The sequence below is a fragment of the Epinephelus fuscoguttatus genome, linkage group LG8 (assembly GCF_011397635.1).
Source record: "Epinephelus fuscoguttatus linkage group LG8, E.fuscoguttatus.final_Chr_v1".
NCBI classification, from domain to species: Eukaryota; Metazoa; Chordata; class Actinopteri; order Perciformes; family Serranidae; genus Epinephelus; species Epinephelus fuscoguttatus.
This window is the reverse complement of record NC_064759.1, coordinates 13,904,876-13,917,072: the sequence shown is the minus strand read 5'-3', so window position 1 is coordinate 13,917,072 and position 12,197 is coordinate 13,904,876. Positions and strand designations below refer to the sequence as shown.

The 12,197-nt window shown below is 42.5% G+C and overlaps 1 protein-coding gene across 1 annotated transcript in view; it reads right to left on the bottom strand.

Annotated features, from left to right (window-relative positions):
• Positions 1 to 1,188, bottom strand: part of adamtsl4 (ADAMTS-like 4) — a 53,755-nt gene extending 52,567 nt beyond the window's left edge. Inside the window, exon 1 of the mRNA XM_049583988.1 lies at positions 754 to 1,188. Within this exon, the coding sequence (XP_049439945.1) occupies positions 754 to 776 (23 nt within the window). The 5' untranslated portion in view covers positions 777 to 1,188. The remainder of the gene's footprint in view (positions 1 to 753) is intronic.
• Between the last annotated feature and the right edge of the window lie 11,009 nt (positions 1,189 to 12,197).

The window sequence follows — 12,197 nt, the reverse complement described above, 5'->3', positions numbered from 1 at the left end:
CCAGAAGTTGTTCTGTCCATACTTGTGGTTTATCACAACACTCTCCATGAGACAAGTGCATTGGAAACAAGTGGAATACCATCTGTTCATCTGCCAAGAAAACAGCCTGAACATGATCCTACACGACTTGCTAAGATGGACATTACAGCGCTCACCACGCGAACCAAACCATCACCGCAATCACCAGTCCGCAGGCCACATGTAGTCAGAGTAATTGGTCCCTTCTTCCCAGTGTGGTGCACCGCCGTGGTCTCTGGAAGCCTCCCCTCACCAGACTACATAAATACCCCGAAAAACACAGACAAAGGTCCCGCACAGTCCGACACAACAGAGCCGCTCAGGCCGAAGTAACGACCCCCTACCCGGTTCCACGTTTCCCTGGCCGCTACAGTGGCACATTGTAGAATAAACTCAGAGCCGTGGGGACAGAGACGGAGACAGAGATATGCAACAGGGGGGGAAATCTCACAAAAATCCGCCCTGAGGAGAGAGACTAACCTAAACACAGATGCCATCGGGTAAATTCCTATCATATATCTTGCACAGCGGCCAGTGCGTAAAAGAAAGCGTCGTGCGTAAAAGTCCTAAACTTTGCCACAAAAGTGAAAACTTTAAAAAAAAAAAAAAAAAAAAAACCTCCTCCAATATAAACACCATGCCCGCTACACGCAGGATGCAAACCCTCCATGTGGTGCTGTGTACAAGCGGGCTGAGAGAGGCAGCAGGTTGCAGCTGTAAAAGTCAAAGTTTTACCTGAATAGTAAACCGAGCCGCATGCTCCTCCAAGAGTCTCCCCACAACAGGTCTCACTCCGCGACTAATCACCGCTATTGATTATCAGTCCAGGTTTGGTGATTAGGTTGTGGTCCGTTTGTGGTCCGCGCAGTCCTGAAAGAAATGTGATGAAGTCCTACGAGGGCTTCTTCAGCTCTCTCCCTCTCTCTCTGTCTGTCTGTCCCCTTCCTCCTGTCACAGTCACTCCCCGTGATTTTTGGAGAGTGGGAAGGGTTCCGTTTTTTCTCTCTCTTTCACTCGGTTCGCTCGACAACTTTTTTTGGGGTCCTTATTATAAACTGGTGTGACGCCTGGCAGCCAGGGGGCCAGGGGGGGAGAGAAAGGGGGGAGGCAGGAGACACAAAATGGACAGATTATCTCTCTCTCCTCTGCCTCTCTTTCACACGCATACACTCCCACTGCCTCGCTCTCTCTCTCCCTCACACACACACACACACACACACACACACACACCTCTATGGCCCCTGACTAAGCTATAATAACTCTCAGAGCCGCTTTCTTAGTTGCACAATCCAACATAAGAATGCTACATTGTATTGGGTCACACTGATCTGTAGTAATGATCTACTCATTGTCGGAAACAGCCCTGAGCTGGCAGCATCTGCAGCAGGGAAGTACAAAGCTTTATGGGCTTACCATTGTGCCAAAACAAACACTAATTGTTCTATAACAAAGTGGAAAATGAATGTGGAAAGTGGAAAAGGATTTTTATATTTTATGGATGAAATATGGCTGTCGCCTCACTGGCAGCATGTTAGTTACTGGTACTTTTTTGAATGATATAAACATGGCTGTGTTTTCTCATGACTGTTTAGCGCTCACAAACAGACATGCTCCACCAGATAAGTGCACCCAAGAGACATGCCACTTCTGAGCAGGAGTGATGACTCTGTGACTGTTTATGTGTGTGTGTGGGCCGTGAACTCGTCTTGGTTGAGGTCTGAAGCAGATGTGAAAACTGCCTCATGCCAACTTGTTTACACTATATTTATTTGGTTGTAATCCACGGGCCTTCCCAGTGTGTCTAAAACAGAACAAGCCAACCAAGCACAGCCCACAGGGGACAGTGGGGGGTGAAGAGTGACAGAGGTGGAGAGGGAAAAATGAAAAGACCTCTATGGGATAAAGAGCTTTACTCAGCCTTTTTTTTAAAAAAAAAAAAGAGGGTGATATGTTGTGTGTGGTGTAATGTACAGTAAGCTTTAATCCAAATAAGAAAAATGGTTTTAAGATTTATTGTCAAAGCAAAACTCTTGCACAAAGTTGTGCATATAAGAACTGGTGTTCCTCCTCTGTCTGGTGAGGTTGGCAGATTCAAATGTTCTGTTTTCAAGAGTGAAACTGATCGTGTGAGCTGGATGAGTTGAGAGAAGTGGAAAGTGAGTCTCATTTTCTTATGTTTTGCACAAACTATGATAATACAAGTGTTAGACACTAAAAAATCAGAGTGGCTGTTTAATTTTGACGTGTTTAAGTTTTCTAAATTTCTAAATTTTGTTGGAAACGTGTGGGTTTGACAATCTGATTATGAAATCCATGTGAGTTGTTTTTCTTTATTTTTGGACTCACTGTAGCATCGTTTAAAGTGTATGTGCTGCCTTCTGGATTTGGTTTATATTAATCAGTGGCGGCTTTCAAGGCTGTGAGGCATAAGCCCAGTCGCCAGAAGAAAATGTTGGCATTGTACGTTTCTGCAAACCACGAATACATTACATTTGCACGTTTCATAAGCATCATATCAATGTTTCTAAAGTGACGTAGTATATGAGCTGACTTTGTCGTCCAGTTGTGGTGTGGATGGTGGATGGTGTGACAACAGGCAGAGGTGCCTGCCAAACTGCAAACCACTGTTCCAGACCAACAAACAATTAAAAGTGGCTGTTTTTTAGTGAGTCATTGCTGTGTTTCTAGCAGCTTTTTAGGCACCAAACGTGGGTGTTTTGTAGCAACTCATTGCTGTTTTTCCAGCGGCTTTTGAAGCACCAAATGTGGGTGTTTTGTAGTGACCCATTGCTGTTTTTCCAGCAACTTTAAAGTACCAAACGTGAGTGTTTTGTAGTGATCTGTCACTGTTTTTCCAGCGGCTTTTGAAGCACCAAATGTGGGTGTTTTGTAGCCACTCATTGCTGTTTTTCCAGAAGCTTTTTAGGCACCAAACGTAGGTGTTTTGTAGCAACCTGTTGCTGTTTTTCCAGCGGGGATAGTCACAAAAAAATGTTTTTTTGTTTTTTGTTTTTTTTTTTGTTTTTTTTACTGAGGAATTGCTGCATTTCCATCATGCCCTTTCCCTAATCATAACCAAGTGGTTTTTGTGCCTAAACCTAACCACACCTTGGACACAGCATTGCTGAAACATAAAGTTTCAAAATATCTGCTACATAATAACATGCAAGTATGACATATCCATGGTTTGCAGAAGTGTACAATGCCAGCATTTTTTCTGGAGATTGGGGTGGAGGCTTGGGCACAGTTGTATGCATGACATACAACAACAACAACAACAACAACAAAAAACAGAGAGAAGAGAGATGATCAGTGTATCTGCTACCCTCTGGATTTGGTTTATCATAATCAGTGGCAGCTTTTAAGACTGTGAGGCTTTAGCCCAGATGCCAGAAGAAAATGTTTGCATTGTACTTTTGTGCAAACCAAGAGTACATTACATTTGCACATTCTTACATATTATATCAATGTTTCTAAAGTGATGTAGTATATGGGCTATATAGGAATTTGCCATCTGGGGGTGGAGGGGATGGTGGATGGTATGACACTAAGGTGAGATGCCTGCCAAGCTGCAGACCACTGCTCGAGACCAACAAACAAAAAAAAACTGTTTGTTTTTAAGCGAGTCACTGCATGTCTCTGGCGTATTATTAGGCACCAAACATGGGTGTTTGGTAATGGCCTATCGCTGTTTTTCCAGCGGCATTATAGGTACCAAAAGATTCTGTTTTGTGGCAACCCGTAACTGTTTTTCAAGATGGATACTTCCACAAAAAGTGGTTGGTTTTTACTGAGAAATCACTCCTTATTTCTCCGGATAGACAACGCTTTGCCTCTAAAGCCAGGTATTTTCAACCCAAACATTCTTTTCCTAACCATAACTAAGTAGTTTTTGTGACTAAACCTAATCACACGTTAACCACAGTGTTGCTGAAAAATAAAGTGTCTACACATGCAAAAGTAACATTGCTGTGGTTTGAAGAAACGTACAATGCCAACAGTTTTTCTGGCGATTGCATTGGAGGCTTGGGTTCAGTTGTATGCATGAAAATAATAAAAAACATGATCTTCCACAAGACAAAAAAAAAAAAGACAGAAGACATAAGAGGATGAAGAATGAGGGAAGAGACAGAAAGCAGTGCATGATAGTAAAAAAGTGAATGAAATATGGATGGATGATGGGAAATGAGGAAAAAATGGGAGAGACAGTGATACTAATGTGATACTTAAAACATTGTTTACTACCAAGGAGATCAGAGCCCAACTCATCAACATAACATTTCCCACCCTGCTGCCGCTGAGTAAAGAGGCGAGATGGTGGAAATGTGAGAGAGGCCGATGAGTGGAACGGAGGGCGGGTACGCAGTGAGTTATGGTCTAACACATATTAACACACCCAGGGTTTGAGACGTCCCAGGGCCAAGCTGCTGCTGCTTTTCTTGGACAGGGATCCTGCAACATGGACAGAGTGATGGTGATGGAGATTAGCGACTTCAAAGCCTGCTGAGAGCCAACAACCAAAGACTTAAACCACATTACAGAGCGGGCTTAAGATCAGATCTGTCAAAATAAAAAGTTAATGTTAAAGGCGTACCAAGAATGATGAGGGTAGATTCCCGAGGTTAATGCACATGCATAGACACTTACGCAGTAGACGAAGGGTGTGTGTTAGTTTTGTGTGTTATTAGTGAAATGGATATCTCTGTACTTCTAAGCAGCATGTCTATCAGTAACTACAATTAGCCAGAGGTCATTGCCATGGCCACCAGTGGCCCATGACCACTTATAGCCCTCTGCTCCCTTCCTCCCGCCCTCTTTCTTCCCCCTCTTCCTTATCTTTCTTTCTCTGGATGCCTGAGAAGCAATAACTAACGTGTTGGCCTGCCGACATGCACCACCAACCACAGAATCCTGATTAGCAAAATGTCTGTATCGTAAGTCGTCACCACAACATAAAGATGTTTGTGTGTGTCCGTATGTAGCAGCAGATCTGTCGTGTGTCTCGGGTGGCTGGTTTGAGTAATAGCACTGCAGATCACAGTAGTAGGGCCCTGTGGGAGTGATACATCATTTGAAAAACTCCTTGCATGTACACCCACCCTGACTCCAGAAAACACACACACACCCCGGCCTCGAGTCTGGACACTGTAGGCTAGTAACCCTTAAAGTTAATGAGGCCTCCAGGCTTCTTCAGATCAGCAGAAGGTCGTGGCACCTCTGTGAGCTGCAAAGACAGCAGCGAGACAGAATGACTTAAATGGGTCAACCAGAAGGGATGAGCATGAAGACCCATCTGATGGTTATCGTTACTTATGTAGAATGGTGTTACATGAATGCTGTTCTACACCGTTAATGACTAGTAATTATGACAGAAGAGCTCACTTTAAACTCATTCATAGACAGAGAGGGGAGTCAGGACTGAAACATGCTTCAACAAAGATGTATGCAGTCATCTATTACATACATCATCTTTTACATGGAAAAGAGGGTGCTGCCATGTTGACGATAAGTTTTTCTGTCAGTCAGTCCACTGCTTTGGTCCAGTTTGAAATACTTCAGGAATACATTACATTACAACCCTGGGGTGGACAGTTTTTTTTACAAACAGTTCATAGTCTCAAAAGGATGACGTTAACCTACTTTGGCGATCCCGATATTTATTCCAGCGCCACCAGCTGTTTGACATTTTTGGGTTTTAGTAAGATATCTTGACAACATTTACAACTACACACATTGTCCTGAAATTTGGTAGAGACATAAATGGATGGATCCTATTTGCTTCTCTAAATTTTCCTTCACTAGCAGGTCAAAGTTTTCATTTATGCAGTAACATCTACTCCCTAGATTACCACAAATTTTGGCACAGACTTTTAAAGCTACCAGGCGATGAAGCTGAACAGCTTTGGCGGTCTCCTGACTTTTTATCTGGCACCATCATCTGGTCAAAATTCAAATTTGTCTAATACTTCAGGACTGTGACATCACTCATGTTTTGAAGCCTCGAGTTCACCATTTTGGCCGTCGCCATCTTGGAATTTTTAGCCAGAAGTGACCATATTTCAATTCAACCCCTTTAACACTGCCTGGTCATGGCATGAATTTTGTGCTGTTTTCGACCGAGCCATAATTAAAGGTATTGAAAGAGGTACGATTGCGTAATGGGGGTGGGGGGTAGAGTTGTCTTGTCTTTAAGCCAGCAGTGAACATAGTAACAGCGCCCCTGTAAAAGGGGCAGCAAGCAGGATGGGACCACAGACAGGATGGCTGTGACATTTTGATGACATGTTATGTGTATGTCTCACCACCGAGAGATTTAAAGAGCAGCTAGTAGCAGTTAGAAGCTAGCTCAAAGAAGAACAGCAGCTGAAAATGTCCGCAAATTGGGAGAACGACGAGGTTCAGGAGGTCCTTACCCTCCTAGCAGAGGACCAGATCAGTCGCCATATAACAGGGATGGTAAGTAATTGTTATTGCCATGCCACTGCTATTGTCACACTAAAGGCTGACGCTGTTGTTTTACATGTCACATCCGTCAGGCCTCTTTTGCTTCCCATATACTGCCATTGTTTGGTTCTGTGTCAACAAGCAAAGGTCGCATAAAGAAAAGACTTCGTTGTAGTCCTATAGCACTGTCTCTGTGTAAAGAAGGTAGTGCAGTTGTTATAAACAAGGAAATTAGCTATAGAGACGAAAAAATGTTTTTTTGTTCCAGGCTGTAAACATTTCTGCTTCTAAGTTGGGCATATTAACATGGGGGTCTACAGGGACTGGCTTGCTTTTGGAGCCAGCCTAAAGTGGCCATTGGAGGAACTTCCCTTTTTAGTCACTTTGCATTTGCTTAATTTTTTTAGGGAAGGCTGCCGCTCAACTGAAACATGCTTCTCTGGGCTGCTAGAAGGTAAACATGTACGGAGTTCAGTTAGAGACATTCACATGGCTGTTACTTTGATACCTGTACACACAACATGTGTAACAATGTTTTTTTTCCTTCTCTGCTTTTAACCTGCCTTCCAACAGGAATTTATTGAACCAATGTCCTTCCTCGATGCACAGGTCTGAACAACTTGTTGTTGGGATTTGGCAGGAGTGTGTTTGCTCCTCTACAAGTCTCTGCAACGTAGAGTGATGGTGCGTGAGAAGTCCAAATTTCTCAGTCAGAAATTTCAACAGGAACACCCCATGAAGTTGGATTTGCAATTCAGAAAGTCATAAGGAACTTCACCTACACCAACCTCAAAATCTGAGATGGCTGCCTCATGCATTAACAGGGGTCAATACTGCAGTAATAAGCTGTTTATTAGCACCCCTATCTTATTTGTGTTTCATTAAATCAGTCATAGTCACAGTCCTGTCCAGCTCCTATCTGTGGACTTGTTGCTGTGGTTTTTGTGTGCACAAAATACAGTGATATGCATTGTTATCAACTGGTATTGCTAACAGTGGCTAACCTGGCATGAACTGGTTTTGTAAACATCTTGATTTTCTGACTTGTTGCACTAGAATGCAGTCAACTCAGATGTGACATCATTCCCAGCTCCAACCTCTGGGGTAAGTGGAACACAGGATTACCCATAACACCCTTCTCTGCGTAGATTAGATTAGAGACATTTACATACATTATTTGCAGAAGCTTAAAGCCAGCTTTAGTCTAATGGGGAAACTATTGTAATGTCTCAGCTACACATAATCCATATCTGTCGTCCAGGGCATCAAACATGCATTGACAAGCTGGTTATCCAGCAGCACTGGGGTTGTTACAACATGGAGGCAAAACAAAGAAGCAAAATGTTTTTTTTATATTTAGGTTGAATAGGGTTTTCTTTTTGTTTTGTTTTCTATTTCTGGGTCGTCTGGTTCTGTAAATGTGGCAGCCGGCTGCAGCACATATGTACATTACATGAAAGTATGTTAGCACATGCCTACATGAATGTCTTTATACTCTGCCTGTGCATGTTAGAAGACCCACCGATGCAAAAGTATGTTCCAGGCTTAAGGCGGTAGCATGTATTTCAACATATAGCACATGAAGGTGACACATTTTAATTTAGACGGTGCAAAATTGAGAAAGAGAAAGCCACAGATTGATCTCTGTGAGGGCTCCTAACTCAGCTGAGGAGAGGAGGAGACATAACAGTACGGAGAGCCTGAGAAGCCTGGAGTAGAGACGAGAGAGAGACTGACAGACGGGGACACAAAGGGAGTGAAAAGAAAGGCAGCAGCAGAAAGGGGATGAAAGGGAATGTGAGAGAAAGAGGTAATGGCAGATTAGACGGGAACTGAGCAAGTGTAAAGGAGAGTGAAAGGGAAAGAACGCAGGAAGGGGGAGCGATTTGTCTGGCTCAGATGGAGTCAATATTTGCTCCATTCCACCAATCCTGTGCCAGGGTCCGGATCAAAGCAGGGCGTGTGTGCTCTGAAAAGGGCACAGAGAGCCAGAGGAGAAAACAGCTGACATCTTTACAGTCAGAAAGAAAATCAAGAGCGATACTTCTTCAATAAAAGCATTTTGAAGTTCTGTAAGCACAGCCCATTGACGGACCTCAGGTGGGAAGATCATTACGGAGGAGAATAGAAAGAGAAGGGAGGGTTTAAAAGGGGTAAAAGAGGGAGATAAGAGGATCGATGGGTGGAGCGCTCTAATGAGGAGTTACAGTCGACAGTGGCGAGACAAGGACATGAGAGGAAGAGAGAGAGGTCGGCTCAGTTGGATCCTAATTGGCTGACGAAACTGCTGAAATAACCTTGTTCCAATTATTCTCACAAAGAGCAATTGTTGTCTATTCAGAGAAGCCACTGGGCCACATATGTACACATAACAACAACAAACAACAGGATCTATGTCTGTGTGAATGGGCATGTAAGGTATGGCTTGGCACAATGCAGCCATGTTTGGCACTGGACACACCGGCCAAGAGACCTTTAAAAGCAGAACAGCGCAGCTGGGTTATAATAAGTGCTGCGGTATGTTTATGGTCGATTGGTTATAGACTACTGCATATTGTATCTCAGCCTGAATTTCAATTAGCTGCCGTTGCTAGTGGATTCCTGGCATGCTTATTCAAGGAGATCTCGGTCGATGATGATGGATCTGACAGCTATCAGTAATGTACTGTCATTACTTTTACATTACCGTGCTATATTTAACAGATGGATGCTCTGTTTGACTCACAAAAATGGCTGCATGAACTGAGAGCAGCAGGCTTTTATCACATATAAGGAATTATTTCTTTTGGCAGCTCCACAGGAAGCTATTTTAATGCTTTTAATACTGCCACTAAAACTAATAATAATAATCACGACTATCAGATTAATTTGAGACGGGGGAAGGTAGACTGCAGCCACACTCAGGGCTCTGTGAGACTGTACTTAGGCACTTTGCTTTGAGCTAAATGCTAACACAAGCATGCTATTATGCTCTCAGTGACAATGTTGACATGCTGATGTTTAGCAGGTTTAATCTTGACTATGTTCACTGCCCTAGTTTAGCGTTATCGATTGTTGATTCTGCTTATCAGTTTAATTCGTTATTGATTCCCCTAAGTGATGGATGAAAACAGGAATCCTACACAGGTTTTCAGCGTCAACGCAACCGTTTTATTTTCTCGTCTGAACAGATGCAGTTTAGAAACAAAGAAGAAAAAAACGCATTATCATTTTACAGTGCAGACATAAAAAGAAGCACTGAAGCACTCTTACTCTCCACCATGGATGTATAAAGAGAACTGGATACAGCATTAGGAGCTGCACTCTGTGTTCATTCCTATAAAAGCTGTTCAGTGGCACATGTAGCCAAAAAATATAAGATCAGCATATAAAGTTACCCGGATGATCAGCACTGCTTCCACATGATTGGGTCCACAGAGCAAGAGCATGAGAGACTACTTCCGGGTTTAGACCTCCATTGACTTGAGTGGGGATAAAATAATTTAATCTAAACTCTCCAAACAATAGTAGACTGAACTGATCAATGGATGTATGGCATTAAAAAAAATCTGCTGATTTACAGACATCTCTTTCACAAAATAAGTCTAGAGGGAGAAGTCTTCTTGGTCCAAATGACAACACAATGGCAAAAGCAAAACAAAAATTGGCTTCAAAGTCCAGCACACTTCCCAAGGGGCCTGCTCTCCACCATAGCTTCCTATTTCTAGCAACATAGAGGCCTGAGTTTGACGTCATTGTTTTGAAATGTGCAACTGTCAGGAAAAATATGCCGGCATCACTAAAAGGAATTGATAAGCTTGAGCGAATACAATTCTTATGAATTGGACAATTTGGAACCAGTTCTGGATTCCCATCTCTTAGCGTGTCAGCATGCTTATCTGCAAATTGGTCCAAAGTAAAGCTGAGGCTGACGGGAATGTCATTAGTTTTGCAGGTATGTGGTCATAAACTAACATATGAGGCAATTTACATTTTTGAGCTGATGATGGAACTGGAGGAAATGTTAAGAATTTTTAGGGCACCTAACAAAGCTGAAAAGTCATTACAATTCATCCTGAGGGGGACATTAATGTCTGTACCAAATGTCTTAACAATCTATTCAATAGCTGTTGAGATGTTTCAGGACCAAAGTGGTGGACTGACATACAGACATTGGCATCCATAGAGCCATGCTGCTGGTGTGGAAAAGAAACGGTCTTGAGTGAAAAAAAAAAAGTTACAAAATCCTGTTAAGTATCTAAAAATGCCTCTATTATATCAAAATATTAATTGGTTTAAAAAGACAAACCACCAAAGCCTCAAAAATAAATCAAAAACGCTCTTTTCCAACTATTTATTTCTGCATAAAAACCTTGGGTGGATTAACCTACTGTGGCAGCTCCAGGGCAGAAATGTACCATGAGCCCCCACCAACCGTTGTGTGGAGGGGCCCGAATCGCAACACAACAGAGATGTAAGGCTGGACAATAAAGCAGGACTCTGAGAGAGGCCCCCGTCAGTTCAGTTGATACTGTGCCTGAATAGTGCATATTCCCACACAAATTTGCATTTAATCAAATAACCAAATAACATTTGAATCAAGGTGAATTTGGGGAGCACAGGGTGCCTCGGCATTTGGGGCCCTGCGGCAGTCAACGGGCTTGCTTGAATTGTAATCCAACCTCAGTAGAAAACTATTCTCCCTAAATATTATCTGAGGGCTGCACACTATGTGAAACATAGACAGCCTGGAAGATTAAAAAGTGCAGGAAAATCTCAGAGAACTTACTGTTAATGTGTATACAGACAAAATATTGTTTAAAGGAATAGTTCAGCTCTTTGGGAAATAATGCTTTTTTGCTTTCTTGAACAGTTAGATGAGAAGATCAACAACTCTCTCATGTCTGTAATAACCCATCATGGAGCGTTTTTTTGGGTTAATTAACAGTGGCGGATCTTCCTGTCTTCCTAGGGCACCATCCAGAGGGGGGCACCAAAATTGCACCACATTTTTTATTTTTATTTTTTGACATTCAAAAAAAAAAAAAAAAGGAAAAGAAAGAAACTGAACATAAAGGAAAAATGATCCAAAGGTCTGATGTTAACAGTCGTCCTGTAGAAGGGGTGCCACTTCTAGTCCTGGCCTGAACATGCTCGAACATAGATGGGTGTGTCGGATTGTACGTGTAGAGCATGAGAGTAACAGAAAACGAAAAGACAAAAAGCCATCTGAGGAGCAGAACAAAAAAAGAAAAAAGAAGACAAAATTTGCACATACCGTATTCTTTTCACTCTGTCGTTTGTGTTGACTTCTTTTTAACTGTTGTTCTTGTTGTAATAGATACAATAAATATAAAAGATAATGACAATAATGAAGTATTGGGGGGCAGGGTTCTTGGGCGCCTAATGTGCTATGTCCGCAACTAGGATTAATCAAGGAGATTAGTCTTGCCTTGTGAGCTTTAAGCTGTACTGCATATGAAAACAGTATTGATTGTCTCATCTAAAGCCTGACAAGAAAGCAAATAAGCGAATTTCCCAAATTGCTGGACTATTCCTTAAATTCAAACACTGTTAGCTGTGTCAGCACTGTTGCCGTTGTTTAGCGTTTTATGGAGTTAGCACCTTTAGCTGCTAGCACCAGCTCAGCCAACTCCATGCTGAGAACCGTGTCCAGACAACTTATGCTCTGAGTTTCGTATAGAGCTCCCTAAATATTGCAACACATTCTTACTCCCAACTTGTCAAATGTGTCC